General features: G+C 40.9%; 1 protein-coding gene across 5 annotated transcripts in view; it reads left to right on the top strand.

The window, feature by feature from the left end:
* The window catches only part of LOC135553029 (CMP-N-acetylneuraminate-beta-galactosamide-alpha-2,3-sialyltransferase 4-like), a 36,017-nt gene extending 25,498 nt beyond the window's left edge, over positions 1–10,519 (top strand). For 3 of the 5 annotated variants that reach the window (XM_064985080.1, XM_064985082.1, XM_064985083.1), the window contains 7 exons: positions 1,433–1,530; positions 4,066–4,129; positions 4,584–4,679; positions 5,786–5,975; positions 6,311–6,448; positions 9,646–9,798; positions 9,963–10,519. In XM_064985080.1, coding sequence (XP_064841152.1) covers positions 1,433–1,530; positions 4,066–4,129; positions 4,584–4,679; positions 5,786–5,975; positions 6,311–6,448; positions 9,646–9,798; positions 9,963–10,052 — 829 coding nt within the window. In that variant the 3' untranslated portion in view covers positions 10,053–10,519. The other 2 variants (XM_064985084.1, XM_064985085.1) reach the window with 2 other exon arrangements.
* Positions 10,520–17,580: the final 7,061 nt, after the last annotated feature.

The raw sequence follows: 17,580 nt of genomic DNA, 5'->3' as shown, positions 1-17,580 counted from the left end.
TAAAATATTAAATAAATCATTCTCTCTATTATTCTGAAATTTCACATTCTTAAATAAAGTGGTGATCCTAACTGACCTAAGATGGAATTTTTTACTAGGATCAACTGTCAGAAATTGTGAAACTGAGTTAAATGTATTTGGCTAAGGTGGATGTCATCTTCCGACATCAACTGTATGTGTACCTTTTTTTTTTGCATTGCATGTGATGCAAGCGGTATGGTCAGCATGTAATAGACATGCGGGTTGATTACGTTGAACAATGAGAAGGAATTATGGCCATTAAGTTCATTTCAGTTTAACTCTTGAAACTCCCCATCCGGGATCGTGACTAAAGCCTCAGGCTCATTAGCATAACGCAACGTTAACGATTTCTGAAAATCGCAAATAAAATGAAAATAATGCGCCTGCTCTCAAGCTTAGCCTTTTCTTAACAACACTGTCATCTCAGATTTTCAAAATATGCTTTTGAACCATAGAAATTGACTAATTTGTGTAAGAGTATGCAAAGCTAGCATAGCATTTTGAGTAGCATTTAGCACGCAACATTTTCACAAAAACCAGATAACCAAATAAATAAAATCATTTACCTTTGAAGAGCTTCGGATGTTTTCAATGAGGAGACTCTCAGTTACATACCAAATGCGCAGTTTTTCCTGAAAGCGTCTGTGTGTAGGAGAAATCGCTCCGTTTTGTACATCACATTTGGCTACCGAAACGAACCGAAAACCGAATTAACTCCATAATATCGACCGAAACATGGCAAACGTTGTTTGGAATCAATCCTCAAGGTGTTTTTTCACATATCTCTTCATTGATATATCGTTCGTGGAAGCCTGCATTCTTCTCTGAATTCTGTGGAAAAATACTTGCAGCTGACTTTTGCGCACCAATTTCGGCGCAGGACACCGGGCGGACACCTGGTAAATGTGGTCTCTTATGGTCAATCTTCCAATGATATGCCTACAAATACGTCACAATGCTGCAGACACCTTGGGGAAACGACAGAAAGGGCAGACTTACTCCTCTCGCATTCACAGCCATATAAGGAGACAATGGAAAACAGAGCCTCAAAAATCCTGCTCATTTCCTGGATGCCGTCGCATCTTGAAGCTCACGTTCTAGGGCACGCACAGAAAATATCTTTGCAGTTCTGGAAACGTCAGAGTGTTTTCTTTCCAAAGCTACCAATTATATGCATAGTCGAGCATCTTTTTGTGACAAAATATCTTGTTTAAAACGGGAACGTTTTTCATCCAAAAATGAAATTGCGCCCCTAGAGTTTCAAGAGGTTAATGACAAACTAAACTGCCAGGTCAACAGTGTAGATCTCCATGCCATTGGCAGTGTGGAATATTTAGTAGGAACTGTACAGCATATCTTTGTATTTCTGTTTTTGTAATGTGAAATCTATTCTCCCCTGTTCCTAATACAGCATTAGCAGACAAACACAGCTCTTCTTCAAACTGGATGATTTCTTCTGGCGACATAATCAGTCCACTCTTCCATTACCCTACGGTATTAAAGGCAGTGGTATGTGCTCTCATTTCATTGTGTAATTGCTTTGTTTTCATTTTTCCCACAAAGCCTTTAATGGAACATGTTTAGGAAATTACATTTCATTCTAATTTTGCTTTTATTTCAAAAAGTAAAAATAAGGATGCCATTGTATTCTCTATCGCCCCCAATCTTTGATAAACACAGATATTAAACTTTTTTTCCAACAATGTTGTCGTCTCATGACTTACCAAATTGAGCCACACAGACCAAAGCGTTTATCCTCGGATAGCCTCTGACTATGGGCTGTATTATCTCTTGATGCAGAAAAAGCTTTTGATTGACCAAAATGGTCATATCTCTGGTCTGTTTTGGAACATATAGGAATTGGCTCCATTTTCATTAATATTATTGAAATACTATATGCCAATCCCTCAGCGATAGTTATAACAGACAATATCTGCTCTGTTCAGAATCACTAGAAGTAGCAGACAAGGTGATCCAATTTCACCTCTGCTATTCTTATTATACATGGAACCTCTTTCCCAGGCAATTTGTCAATCAAAGGAAATAACACATTTCTGTCAAATCTACTGATGTATTCAATCTGACCTCAGTCGGTGTAATTATATCCCAGTTGCTTTAACCAGCAGCATATTGTCAAAATGAATATATTGCCAAGGCTGAATTTCTGTAGTTTAATGCTTCCCGTTGGCTCCACCTTCTGGAAATTTAGATAAAAATCCATAGTCCTGCTTCAAAATGTAAACAATCCCAGATAAATGAATACATTTACAAAGAGGGAAAGAGGTTGGTACAAATAGTCCTCCTAACTTTAAATTGTATTTCCAAGCTCTAGCATTTTGCTCCACCTTGAATTTGTTTAGACATTATTATTGTACTGGCTGAGTAGAGAAAAATATGGTGTCTCCTATGGCCCTGATATAAATCTTCACTGATTTATATCACTTAAACAATGTAAACTACGCTTAGGTCATATTATTGCTCATACAATTTCTATTTGTTGCAAAATGTTTAAACAATGTGACTGGGATTCTAAATGTCATGCCCATACTCCAATATTTCACAATAATGCCCTGCAATCTGGAGGTGGCCTTTTTCATCCGCCCCAATGGTCCACATGTGGAATCCGTACCCTTGCTGTTATCATGGACACTAATGATTTGAGAACATTCCAAGATTTGAAAGATCACATTACAAGGTAACTCCTTTTTTCTAAATGTACAATTTAGGACATTATAGCTGCTCAATGTAGTCCCTTGGGAAGCCCAACTACCGAAACATCCAATGATGAGATTTATAAATAAATTATCCGTTCTTTCAGAAGCCCAGATCAGTATAATATAAATCAAATTCTGAGCTAGCCATTAAACTATGGTCCACAGATCTAATTGAATTTGAACCACCACTGGAACAGAATATAGAAAAATATGACTTTGGCATCCCGTAATCCAATGCATCAATTTATACATTTTTAAGTTTGTTCAAAGAATGTATTTAACACCAAGGAAATGTTTTATGATGAAATTGCCCCCAACTCCCAACTACTACCATTCCTTCATGTGATGTGGGAGTGCAATGCAGTTAAATGCTTCTGGGATGAAGTTACACAATTTATTTCCAAGTGCATGAATTTAAATATTCAATGCTTTGCATCTATGTTACGTGACAGTGATTGATCAAGAGATTCATGGAGCTGTCAGAGAAGATGACTGCTGGCAGGCAGCACTACTGTGAAAAAAAAAATGTTGGCTCTAAGATGGCAACCACCTCACTCTCTATAATATTAGAAGTTATTACTTTTATAATTTATTGACAGATAGGCTGAATGGTGCTAGTCAAGGAACAATTGAGTTTTATTTTATTTTTTATTTTACCTTTATTTAACCAGGCAAGTCAGTTAAGAACAAATTCTTATTTTCAATGACGGCCTAGGAACAGTGGGTTAACTGCCTGTTCAGGGGCAGAACGACAGATTTGTACCTTGTCAGCTCGGGGATTTGAACTTGCAACCTTTCGGTTACTCTGCCGCCCCAGAGTCTTTGACTCTGTTCTTTACAATCTCTGCTAAATCCCCACACATTCAAACCAATTTATATACTGTATTTATTTAGACTTTTGTTAATTTCTATGCTTTCAGGCCCATGGGGAAGGGTTGGTACAGGGGGAATCAGAGGATGGATAGGAGGGGGGGGGGGGGGAGAGACTGATAAGCAACTTCAGTTGCTGGGTGGGTGGGGAAAGGGTGGGAGGAATGCGGGAGGTTGGATGGGACTAGGGGGTCCTCTTTGTATGCATTTATTTGTATTGTTTTCTACATGTAAAAAGAAAATGGCAAAACCTAAATAAAAAGCAAAAAATATTAATGCTCTACACGCTATTAGCTTACTAAGAGTAATTTGATTGTGAGAAGCATTATGGAGTCAATGTCCACTAGGTTTATGCTCCCTTTCCAGAAAACGTGTGTGTGACATGCGTTGAGTTTACCACACATTTATCAGCATTTACAATCAGTCCAAGTGATCACACCTTGTTTAATCTCTTTTCCAGAGTTGCTGCTGCTGAAGGTTTTAGCCATTATTGCCAATTACAAAATGCCGGCCAGCATTGATAGGTAATGGGATGAGTGATTCTTAGCCATATTAGCAAGGTTGTTAACCTCTGGTGTGCCGTATGAACCACTTTATTTCTTACAATAATTGTTATGGTCACAAAGAACCACCGATAGCTGATATGTGTCTGAGAGCAATATATGTTGGTGTGTCTCCTAAATGTAGTGTAAATGCTGTGCTAACATAATGACTCAAATCGTGTGTGTGTAATGGGTGGACAAATGTGCCACAGGGAAGCTGCCTTAGTTCATTGACTTCATTTCAAGCAAGAATGCCAAATGTCAACCCAAGCAGTGACCAGTCACTATTACAATGGCAGTGCTGGAAAATGTCCAGTAGTTCTACTGTAGTGTGCAGTTAGTCACCCCTCAAAGTGTCCTTGAACTTTAAAATAATGGATAAGGCAACACTAAAGTAAAGGGATTGTAATAATTTTATTTTGTTTTATGTCCGCAGTCTAGACTGCAGAACGTGTGCAGTCATAGGAAATGGGTTTGCCATTAAAAACAGCTCCTTGGGCGGCATCATCAACGAGTACGACGTGGTGATCCGGTAAGTATAAAGCCTAATGGTTCCATCCTTTTTTCTACCACACGATTGTCATTAAGTCCATCCTCCCTCTCTCTTCTATTGAACTGTTGCTACAACTCACCACTTCTGTTTAATTTATCAGATCTATCTGATTCACTACGTTTGATGGACTATTTCCTCATTGACCCAATGATGCTCCTGCCCAATTCAATTAGTGTTATTCCTAATCAATATCATTATATAGAGTGCAATATAATGCCGTACAGTCGAGCCATATAATTTGATATTGAAATATGGCTTAGAGTCCAGTCTGTAGCTGCAATAGTGTTTAGCCATTTCCCCAATGGCCTTTTCCATAGCAATTCCAGTAAAAAACAAACAGATTTTCTATGGTGCGGAGTCAAGGGATAATCTAATTCGTATTGCCCACAAAAGCGTAATGCAGTCAATGTGGCTGTACCATAATGGCCAGCTCAGACTTGTGAACTTGCTTTAATGCCTTTCTCTGTGTAACCAGTATACTGTTGGGTTAACTCTGTCTCTTTAAAGGGGGGATTTGGTCTACCTGGCAGAAAAATAACCCAGTGACCTCTCCAAATCTCATTTATAGCCTTTGACTGAATACAGGCATTTTGAGTTTTGTATAAGCCTCTTGCCAACAGCCCAGACAATTTTGCCGGGTCATATTGAGGGTTAGGGTTAAGTCATATCCAGCATTAGGTCATATCAAGGCACAATGCACTCTGCTCTGTTCTGTTCAGCTCAGTTCTTACATCTCCCGTTCTCAGACGCTAATCTCACAGGCTGAGGAAATCGAGTTCATTGACATTTTTGTTCTGCTCTCCTACAAAGCGTTCTCCTACCTCCATTCTTGTTTTGATACATGGTGGTGAAATGTGGAGTTAATTCTGTTACATTAGAGGGAGGGTAGAACAGCTCTAAACTTAGTTATTATGTTAATTTATTTTTGTCCAGAGTTGCACTGTTACATGGCAACCTTGTGTTTTTTGTATTGCTTTTTTTATTCAAATGTAGGACACGCAATGCTATTTAAACTACTACTCTGTTTAATTACTATTTTTATAGAAGGGAATGGCTAAGGTTTCTCTTTCTGTATTCCTGTGCAGGCTAAATGACGCCCCCGTCAGAGGTTATGAGGACGACGTGGGGAACAAGACCACTATGCGTCTCTTCTACCCTGAGTCGGCCTCCTACAACCCCAGCATGCACAACGACCCCGACACCCTCATGGTCCTAGTGCCTTTCAAACAGCAGGACCTCCGCTGGCTCAAGGAGATCCTGTACGACGAGAAGAGGGTACTGGATGTGTGCGTGCACACACCTCCGTTTTATCTGCTTCCCTGGTACTTGCCATGCAGTGACAAAATATGCAGAATCAATGGCAGCCTTGCCAAACCTACTTGAAAATTTCAACTGTGGTCTCAGCAGCCCCAACACCCCCACTCTCTGGTTTAGCTCAGGCTGCTATGGTCGCTCTTAGCATGATTAGGAATAGGGTCATTATCCCCTCATTTACACATCGACTAGGTTGCCCTGAGAAACTGAGTAGAATGAGACTAAAACAGGGCCTCAATTGTGTAGACATAGGCTCTGTGTGTGTGCACTCGCTGATCAGTGTGTGTGTGTGCCAGGTGAGGAAGGGTTTCTGGAAGCCCCCTCCACAGATCTGGCTAGGCAGTACCAGTCGCATCCGGGTGCTGGACCCTCACTTCCTGCATGGAACGGCCAGCAGTCTGCTACAAATCCCCCTTCACCCAAAGACAAAACAGGTAAGGGACCAGCTCCGTTTATTCCTATCTACTTTGGGAACCAGGATATGGGCAGAAAATAAATCTGAAGTGGACTTAAGCTCTATCAAAAATCTTCAAAGACTGCAGTACTCAAAGGTCCAATATTTGATTAGCTACAGCACTTAAAATTGAATATTATTTAGCAAACAGGCTTTTTGACTTGAGGTCAAGAGTGGTGTTTGTACCACATAAGTGCACAAATGAACATTTTGCTCCTCTTGACATTTCATCAACGTCATTAAAAGATAAGGCCTTGATGTTTTTTTAGGCCTCTCAGTACATCCTTAAAAATAATTGGTTGTTGAACAGGGGCCAGTGTTCTGTGCTGTCTGTAAGCATTTCTACCAGCTACAGTTTGGAAAGGAGAAGGTCAGTTTCAAATGCTCTACTGATTACCCAGAAATGGAAGAGCAAGAAAAACAGAAAATATCAGTGGAACATATGCAGAATGGAACAACAGAACTAATGGAATCAAGAAAAATGATTGTGAAATAGAATATTGTGACAGATTACATTTTAATAGTAAGCCATTGAGCTGTTTTCTGTTCACAAATTGGACCACAATTCTCCGCTTGGCTGAGGAATTCTAGGTTTTGAAATACATGATACATTGATTTGAACTATAACTAATGTGGAATTATGTTTTCATTGGCCAAGAGGTCCATCTGCCAAGAGAGCCTGTTCAGTGCATGGTGGAGATGTCTTTGAGATGGAACAAAGCCAGGTTTAGTTTGATCTCTCAGCGAGCCCCTATGTCAGAGACTGAAGCTGTGCACCCTTTGGTCTGCTGAAACAACATTGAGCCAAGGTAACAGTGGTAAAGAAGGGGTACTGCAGGCAATCAGTCCGACAGTAGCCCGCCATCTGCGTGACCCTATTGGCCACTCCGAGCACTCGGCCCTGACCCCTTTCCCCACTCTCTCCTCTGCCTTGTCTCTTTCCTGGGTCAGAGAAGCCTGTGTGTGCCCCTTCAGCCAGCAGGAGGCTAAGAGGGCCTGACCGCAGACCCACAGCCCCCATGCCTCTCTCACCCTGCCCCGTGGGTGCCATGTTGGCAGTCATCCACATGCCCTGTGAGAAGGCAGCAGCAGGCAGTCCCCCTGGTTACAATAGAGGCTGACTGAGCTGAGGGCTAGAGGGCTAACTAATGCCCCTGCCAGTCACAGTCCCCAATGCCTCTCCCACCCCTTTCCAAAACAAAGATCCCACTCCCACCACTCTGGTCTGGCTGGGGAACAGCAGTGACAATATTCACCCCCTCTCACCAAGGCTCCATGGGCCCACGACCAAACTATGCGACGCACTACAGAAGTTGGAGTGCTCGTTGACCGACCACATTAGGCTAATGCACCCAGCCCAGCCAGGCTCATTAGGAACCTGGTTTGGAGTAATGTCCCCAACGGTGTGATGAAGAGAAGCAGGGGTTTGAGAACTTGACTGGTCCTGTCCAATTTCTCTCTCCTTAGGGCTTGGGGTTGGATGTTCACCCCAGACCGCATGCTCGTAAAGCCTTGCGGGCCACGCTCTGACAGATGCATCCTCTTTCCACGCAGGAAACTGACGTGTCTCGCCTCGAACAGGCGAAAGAGATCGAATGCATGTTACTGATAGGAGGAGCAGAATGGAAGTTTTATTCCTGTGTCACAATATTGATGTTTTAAAAGTGCCTCTTACACAGACATTTACTTTGGAAATGGTCCTGCACCCAGTATTGGCTCGGTCTGCCATTTTGAAGGTTTTGTGTCTTGTTTTATTTTCATTTTATGTGGCTGATTTATACTGCAGACCATCAGTAGGGGTCTATTGGAAAGAATTGGGAAAGCAGTGGGGTGTAGTAATGGACCTGAACAAGAAGCTTTCTTGGAAATTGTGGGTAGTTGAGTAAACCAAGGGTAATGATTACATGGGAGAATAGGGTTGAGCCACCCTTGTTTCTAGGAAACAATTTATAATTTGACCAAATACTTAGGAAGAGGTCTGAAGGAAGAAACCACATTGTAAAAGTTAGGTACAACTACTTACCACTTTTAGATACTTTTAAGACTGTTTTATACATGAGTTGGCCTCTACGCTTCAATATGAGCTCCTTAACCTAGCACGAAAGTGTGTTATTGTAGCTTTGTGGGCTAATATAGTCAAAATATTTGCCTTTGGTTAAGTTTAGCCAATGGTTGCTCTAATGGCAAGTTAAGCAAATTGAAGTGTTTCCTTTCCAGGTGTAATGCAAGGCATTATTGCTGGGATATGAGGTAACAAAAGGGTCTGGCCTATGTTGAAAGTGTTTTTTGTGTGTGTTTTTTTTAAGTACAAGGTTTTTATTCGGTTTTAAGCCTGTGTTAAAAGACAAAGTGATTGTGTTGAATTGTGTTTGGGAAATAAAGGTAGACATGGTTTAAAAAGGTAGTGGTAATATTACATTCAGTACAGAAATGTGTAGGTGACTTACCCTGTCCCACTTTTTTCAAAACTAATGTTTACATGAATTCTGATTAGTTCCAGGGATACACAACATATGAAGTATATGTAAATATCTTTGTTGGAAAGAGTACTGTTTCCCTTGTTGGGAGTGATGCTGAGTGTAAACAATGGCTCAATTTATCCCACTCTCCCCAAGGACAGATAAGGAAAGGCTATTGGAAAGTGAACAGAGTGCACCATTTGGAAATGGGGAATTTATACTCCCTCACAGCTGTCATGTGGAAACAATTCCCCTGTGAACATTAGTAATCATTTAATTAAAAAAATTTAAAAAATCACCTTTTATTTAACCAGGTAGGCCAGTTGAGAACAAGTTCTCATTTACAACTGCGAACTGGCTAAAATAAAGCAAAGCAGTGAGACACAAACAGTTACACATGGAATAAACAAACGTACAGTTAATAACACAATAGATTAGTAATTATTTAAGTCAGCAAGAGCTGAATCAAACCAGGGACACCCCTCGTATTGTTCTGGAGACAAAAGTAATAATACCATCTCCCTTTGTCCCAATACACATTAAGGAAAGGGCACACTGCTCTGTAATATACCAGTGATGCCAACTAATGTACTAGAAGTGCAGAACTAGAGGACTCATGAGTTTTTACAGGTCCCTGCTACCCCCTAGTGTCAAACACGATACTACATGTCTGTTACCATACCATAGTTGTCATTGGTTTTGGTTCTCACTCCTACAGAAACCAGTACACCCCACCACAGGGATCCTAGCCGTGTTTGTGGCACTCAACTACTGTGACGTGGTGCACATAGCTGGGTTTGGATATCCAGCATCCAAAAACCAGAAGTATCCTATACACTACTATGGATATGACACTATGAAATCCATGAAGGTGAGTGTACATGGGATTTTACTCAACTCCCATGTCAGGGATGAACACTCTAAGTGTTCTACGCCATGGTAGTATTTTTTTTTTGTGCACTTGTGTGTATGTTTTCAAAAAAAAATCTGGCAAAATAAGTGATATGTTTAGGCTTTGCTTTCGTTCTGTTTCAGGATTCCTACCACGACCTTACCCATGAAGCAGAAGCCTTAAAAAAACTAGAGGATTCGGGGGCTATCATGTACTTACACCCTCACTCCTGACACATACTGTACACACATGGGCACGGTCCAGAAACAGCCCCTATCCCTTACCTCCTAGGAACTTAATCAAAATATGAAAGGAATTTTCACTGCACTGCTAATACCTATACATTTTCCTTTAGGTCTACACACAAGCCTAGGTGGTAGAGGTTAGCGGGTGTTTTTGGACTGGGTTACACGCAGATGTCAGTTGTGAACTTGAATCCTCTCTGCTGGCAACACGGTCCATACAGTCCAAACATCATAATCACACATTGTGCCATTCTTAATTCACCTCACTCTTATTGAAAATAAATATGTATTTTCAGAAAAATATATATATTTAGAAGAATTATTATTATTATTTTTGAGTTCTGATTTTATTTTTTTATTTTTTATTAACTTTAAAAAAATTGTCTCTTAAATGTTACCACTGGATATTTTATTGTATGTAATTAATTTTTATTAAAATGAAATCTAAATGGAAATATCACTGTTCAGTTTTAAATTTCTTAGCAAAGACTGATTTCTTTTGTGCCATGGTCAGACATTTTTTCATAATTTGTTGATGTTTTTTTAGTTGTGAATATTTTTGTCTTATGAGATGTACATTATGAACACCTGCTCTTTCCATGACTCAGACTGACCATGTGAAAACTATGATCCCTTATTTATGTCACTTGTTAAATCCACTTCAATGTAGATGAAGGGGAGGAGACAGGTTAAAGAAGGATTTTTAACCCTTGAGACAATTGAGACATTGATTGTGTATGTGTGCCATTGAGGGTGAATTGGCAAGACAAAGATTTTAAGTGCCTTTGAACGGGGTATGGTAGTAGATGCCAGGCACACCGGTTTGTGCAACGCTGCTTGGTTTTCAGTTTCCCGTGTGTGTCAAGAATGGTCCACCACTCAAAGAACATCCAGACAACTGTGGGAAGCATTGGAGTCAACATGGGCCAGAATTCCTGTGCAACACTTTTGACACCTTGTGGAGTCCATGCCCCAATGAATTGATGCTGTTCTGAGGGCAAAGGGGGGTGCAACTCACTATTAGGAAGGTGTTGTTTTGTACACTCAGTGTATGTAGCGGAGTTCATTGTAATTTGGTTTATGGGAAAAGCGATAGCTGACCTTTGTTAGCTACATGGAAGTGTATTTACAGTGGAAGTTCTGTCAGCTTTTGGCCACTAGATGGCGAAAAGGCACTCCATGAAGTTGGCGATGGATACAGTAGGTAGCCTCTCCTTTCACAGTCCCCAGAAAACAGACACTTCAGAGATTTTAAGTTTGGTGCAGTTCCAACAACAGCAGCCAGCCGTACCATGCAGTACTTGTGCTAAAGCCAATCCTGAACATCTGGAGTACCAGGAGACCGTGCAAGACTCTTTATTCAGTGACTAGTGACAGATGTCAATGATGTTTTTTAACCACTCTAAATGCAGTGCAATCCTTATTAGAGCTGACATTAAGTTCTGTCTGTCACTACATCCTCATTGCCAGCGAGTGGCCAAGCACAGCCTCACTCATAGTCTAACCCAAATCAGTCAGTAAGTCTACACAGGAGCGGACATAGTGATTTGGAGGCCAATTTGATCCCCCCCACCACCCCCTGCTAAGAAGTAAATGGGATTTCTAGTAAATATGTAATTTCACTAAACATTTTATTTTAATGTGCCATGAACATAACCTCATGACTGGTTCATGGTCTTCATCTGATTGTCAAACAAATCACTTCAAATGCTTGTGTTCCTATCTCCAACACTGCAGTAATATCTAAAGATGCACAAATCTAAAAATGGAATTAAGAAGTATATCCCTGAAAAGTTGCATATCACAGGGGCTATTCGATGCTAATGCAGAACGCCACAGGATGTTTATGTGCTGGTCAAGGGCAGACAGGTCTGAAGTGAACCAAGGACTTTATCTATTCCTAGTTTGTTTTTTATTGAGAGGGGCATGCGTACTTAAGATGGTGAGTAAGGCACTTTTAAAGAATAGCCAGGCATCTTCTACTGACGGGATGAGATCAATGTCATTCCAGGATACCCCGGCCAGGTCGATTAGAAAGGCCTGCTCGCAGAAGTGTTTCAGGGAGCATTTAAAAGTGATGAGGGGTGGTCGTTTGGTCGCAGACCCATTACGGATGCAGGCAATGAGGCAGACAATAACAAGGGCATTTATTTTCTTCTGTATCAAAGACATGTAAGTGCTACTCTTTCAACTAATGAGTGAACTGATGATGTGCAAAGGCTGCTCAGGGACACAGACTGTCACTGCAGATACAGTGGAAGTTGGAAGTTTACATACACTTAGGTTGGAGTCATTAACTCGTTTTTCAACCACTCCACAAATTTCTTAAACTAGTTTTTGCAAGTCGGTTAGGACCTCTACTTTTGTACATAACACAAGTCATTTTTCCAACATTTTTTTTACAGACAGATTATTTCATTTGTAAATCACTATCACAATTCCAGTTGGTCAGAAGTTTACAAATACAAAGTTGACTATGCCTTTTAAACAGCTTGGAAGAGTCCAGAAAATTATGTTGTGGCTTAAGAAGCTTCTGATAGGCCTTGAAATACATCCACAGGTACACCGCCAATTGACTCAAATTATGTCAATTAGCCTATCTTCAAACCCAGTGCCTCTGCTTGACATCATGGGAAAATCAAAAGAAATCAGCCAAGACCTCAGAAAAGAAATTCTAGACCTCCACAAGTCTGGGTCATCCTTGGGAGAAATATCCAAATGCCTGAAGGTACCACGTTCATCTGTACAAACAATAGTACACAAGTATATACACCATAGGACCATGCAGCCATCATACCGCTCAGGGAGGAGACTCGTTCGGTCTCCTAGAGATGAACGTACTTTAGTGCGAAAAGTGCAAATCCATCCCAGAACAACAGAAAAGCACCTTGTGAAGATGCTGGAGGAAACGGGTACAAAAGTATCTATATCCACAGTAAAATGAGTCCGATATCGACATAACCTTAAAGGCCGCTCAGCAAGGAAGAAGCCACTGCTCCAAAACCGCCATAGAAAGCCAGACTACGGTTTGCAAGTGCACATGGGGACAAAGATTGTACTTTTTGGAGAAATGTCCTCTGGTCTAATGAAACGAAAATAGAACTGTTTGGCCATAATGACCATCATTTGTTTGGAGGAAAAAGGGGGTGGCTTGCAAGCCGAAGAACACCATCCCAACCGTGAAGCATGGGGGTGGCAGCATCATCTTGTTGGGGTGCTTTGCTGCAGGAGGGGCTGGTGCGCTTCAAAAAATAGATGGCTTCATGAGGAAGGGAAATTATGTGGATATATTGAAGCAACATCTCAAGACATCAGTCAGGAAGTTTTAAAGCTTGGTCGCAAATGGGTCTTCCGAATGGACAATGACCCCAAGCAAACTTCCAAAGTTGTGGCAAAATGGCTTATGGACAACAAAGTCAAGCTTTTGGAGTGACCATCACAAAGCCCTGACCTCAAACCTATAGAGCATTTGTGGGCAGAACTGAAAAAGTGTGTGCGAGCAAGGAGGCCTACAGACCTGACTCAGTTACTCCAGCTCTGTCAGGAGGAATGGGCCAAAATTCACCCAAATTATTGTGGGAAGCTTGTGGAAGGCTACCCGAAATGTTTGACCCAAGTTAAACAATTTAAAGGCAATACACTCAATTCGTATTTGGTATCATGTAAACTTCTGACCCACTGGGAATGTGATGAAAGAAATAAAAGTTGAAATAAGTTATTCTCTACTATTATTCTGACATTTCACATTCTTAAAATAAAGTGGTGACCCTAACTGACCTAAGACAGGGAATTTGTACTCGGATTAAATTTCAGGAATTGTGAGAAACTGAGTTTAAATGTATTTGCTAAGGTGTATGTAAACTTTTGACTTCAACTAAATGTAAATGTAAACTGTATATTCCTTCTCTCGTCTGTATACAATATCAGCTTTCCACTCGATACAATTACATCTCTCTCTGTGCTACACAATTTAATGTTATGGGTTATTGTTGTTTAGAAGGGTAAAATTATTTACTGTGCTTACAACCACAGTACTGTACATTAGACAAGCCCAGTGAGCAAAATTGTTTGAAAGATGTTTTTTCAACTAAAAATGTCTTTCTGATACCTTGTGCTCATAGGGAGGTTCAGCTCAGCTCTCAATTACCACAAGGTCAAGACTTTTAAAGGTTTTCCTGTGGCTCATATCTGGCACGTCATAATTGAATGAACTGCTAAATTAAAAAAAATACTTGTTTTATTTCAGTTGAAATGGCACCTGAAATGCATTGCCTCTCGATTAAGGCATGTCCTCTGCGTATCTGTGCCTTGGCCGATCTGTTTACACTGTCTATTATGGTATGGTGCATCCAGGGAAGAGACCTCCTATTCACTGAGGAGACCAGTCTAATCTCACCAAAACAACTGTGAGTTTGATAATGTAGCGTGGCCATTTCATGCAACTTAAAACCAATTTGATACTGCGTGTTGAAACAAATAATTTACTTTATTCATTTAACCATTCAGTTTCAGTCTCCAGGGCCCAGTTTTTCCAAGTTATCTGGATTTCAGCTATAGGATTAAATGCAAAGAAATCTACTGAACAAAAATATAAACGCAGCATGCAACAATTTCAAAGATTTTGCTGAGTTACAGTTCTTACAAGGAAATCAGTCAATTGAAATGCATTAATTAGTCCCTAATCTATGGATTTCACATGACTGGGCAGGGGTGTAGCCATGGGTGGGCCTAGGAGGGCATAGACCCGTCCATTTGGGGGCCAGGCCGACCCTCTGGGGATCCAGGCCCAGCCAATCAGAATTAGTTTTTCTTTTCCCACAAAAGGGCTTTATTACAGACAGAAATACACCTCCCCCTTCTGACGATCCCACAGGTAAAGAAGCCGGATGTGGAGGTCCTGGGCTTGCGTGGTTACACACAGTCTGCGGTTGTGAGGCCAGGTTGGACATTCTGCCAAATTCTCTAAATTAATGTTGGAGGTGGCTTATGGTAGAGAAATTAATATGAAATGATCTGGCAAAAGCCCTGGTGGACATTCCTGCAGTCAGCATGCCAATTGCATGCTCCCTCAACTTGAGACATCTGTGGCATAGTGTTGTGACATATCTGCACATTTTAAAGTGGCTGTGTCCCAGGCACAAGGTGCACCTGTGTAATGTTCATGCTGTTTAATCAGCTTCTTGATATGCCACCCCTGTCAGGTGGATGGATTATCTTGACAAAGGATAAAATGCTCACTAACAGGGATATAAACAAATTTGTGCACAACATTTGAGATATGTTTTTTGTGCATATGGAACATTTCTGGGACCTTTTATTTCAGTTCATGAAACATGGGTCCAGCACTTTACATGTTGCATTTATTTTAAACTCAATGATTTGTCTGTTCTATTCATTATATTTATTTGCATTTAATCCTATCTGATAACTTTGGAAAAACTAGGCCCAGAGCACTACCATTATATGTTGAGGGGATTGACTGATTTTAAAAGCTTATAGTGTAGTTTTCTCCATTCTCTCTGTATTCTGTCCGAGACACAACTGGCCACGAATGAAGAACTCCGATGATTGTTGATGCACGTAACTGCCATGGTGTTGATGAGAGGAGCTCACTGTGTCATGCTTAATGGACTGCTCTCACACTCTGTTCTCTTATGCAACTGACTGAGAAACTGTGGGCTGTTTACAAGAGAGCTGGAAACCAGGTCAGTCTGTTGGAGGATGCGTGCACGCAGTTCAACCTGGCTGGCTCTGGACATTATTGTTTTGAGCAGTACACTGTTTATCTCTGGCCAACTGATTCATGGGTGCAAACAAATAGATCCAATTGAGATGTATTCTCTTGCCTTCTCAGATATTTACACAGCAACACTATCATTTAAGTGCCTATTATTCTGAATTTGATCCAACTGTGACTTTAATTGCCCTGTGCAGACAAAAATGTGATTTTCTTGTTTTTTATTTATATATATATATATATATATTTACACACTGAGGTTGGAATAATACTGTGAAAATAATTATAATGCCATTTTAGTGTAAGAGCTGTTTTAAAAAATCTGACATCTCTGACTATTTTGGTGGGATGGAGAAATGCCTGCCTGGTTATATCACCAGGTGGTATATGAGTTAATAGATCAATAAGAAAGGGTTCCAAACCTTTCTGCCAATAACAACTTTAATTCAGTTTTCCCCTCCCCACTCAGACCACTCCCAGATGGTCCTAACATAATTATTGCTTTAGAGATTGCTCTTCCCAAAAAGCTTTTTTTGTTTGTATTTTAATTTAAAACAATCACAATAAGGTACTAAATTGTTAACCAGAAATAATTTGATATTGAAAACGGATGCATTGGACCTTTTTTTAAGAAGTTTTCCTTGACAATAATAAGAGCCAGTTTAGCCAGAGCCCTACCTCATATCTAATTTCACCATATGGTACATACATGCAGTCCACCCATTATGATATTTTGCAAACCAGTTCGGTTACTGGCCCGATGCTCTTAACCTCTAGGCTACTTGACACTCCACAAGTCGCCCCCCTGTGACCAATTTGGGTATTTTGTTTTGTATACCTCACTCCTCCCGACGCGGGTGAGAGATGGAGACTCAATGCTGAAGTGTTGGAGCCCAGAGGAAGGTTTCTCTCTGGATTGTGTGGGATGCAAGGAAAAAGGGGTGTATTCTAGAAGGATCTCGCTTTACACACCACTCACTCGCCCACAGTGAGGGGCACTGCAGTGATTCAGGTGCTTCTCCCATAAACACCAAAGCTAAATGAAGTAGGGAACTGGGTACATGGGGAGAATAATGAAAAGAATAAGCTTATTTTTCGTGTGCGTGGGCACTCATTAGAGATGGGTGTCCAAGTTTGATTTCCTCTCTTTCTACCCGAAGTTCTGCAGTAAGATGACTGCTCACAGTTGTAATTAACCATTTCAGTATGGATAAAAAGGGAAGCTGTGCGGGACAAGTGGAATGGTTATTTTCACTGATTCAAGGAAAGCCAGGCATACCTAATTATTTGTTTTATTTAGATGGGCAAGTCTGTTAATAACAAATTCTTATTTACAATGACGGTCTACTCCGGGCTAACCCGGACGACACAGGGAACTGGGTACAGTTCCTATGGGACTCCCAATCACGGCCGGATGTGATACAGCCTTTACAGCTTTTAAACTACATTCGCTAAAATCCTATTCAAAGTTTATAGTCCAACGTTTTAAGACCATTGCTTCAAGAGATGTTAAACGAATTCGCCCATCAAGTATGGGTCGCGACGTGTCAGACTAAGTGTTTAATTAGTGGAATTGATTTGGCCAAGAGCCACTGCGCTCTCTGTGCAGTGCGCACTCTGCTTAGCAGCGGTGCCTCTGCTCAGTTTGGCAGCTGCGCGAGTGGGAGGAGATGCCCGTGTGCTTTACCAGATATTTTTCCTGCAGTTTTATTGAAGATCACTCCACGACCCACACGCTGCATTGCTGTCGTTCAGAAGTAGATGATGCGCTGTCAGCGA

The sequence above is a fragment of the Oncorhynchus masou genome, chromosome 13, assembly GCF_036934945.1.
Source record: "Oncorhynchus masou masou isolate Uvic2021 chromosome 13, UVic_Omas_1.1, whole genome shotgun sequence".
Classification (NCBI taxonomy): domain Eukaryota; kingdom Metazoa; phylum Chordata; class Actinopteri; order Salmoniformes; family Salmonidae; genus Oncorhynchus; species Oncorhynchus masou.
The sequence above is the reverse complement of the archived record's forward strand: the minus strand, read 5'-3'. Positions and strand labels throughout refer to the sequence as shown.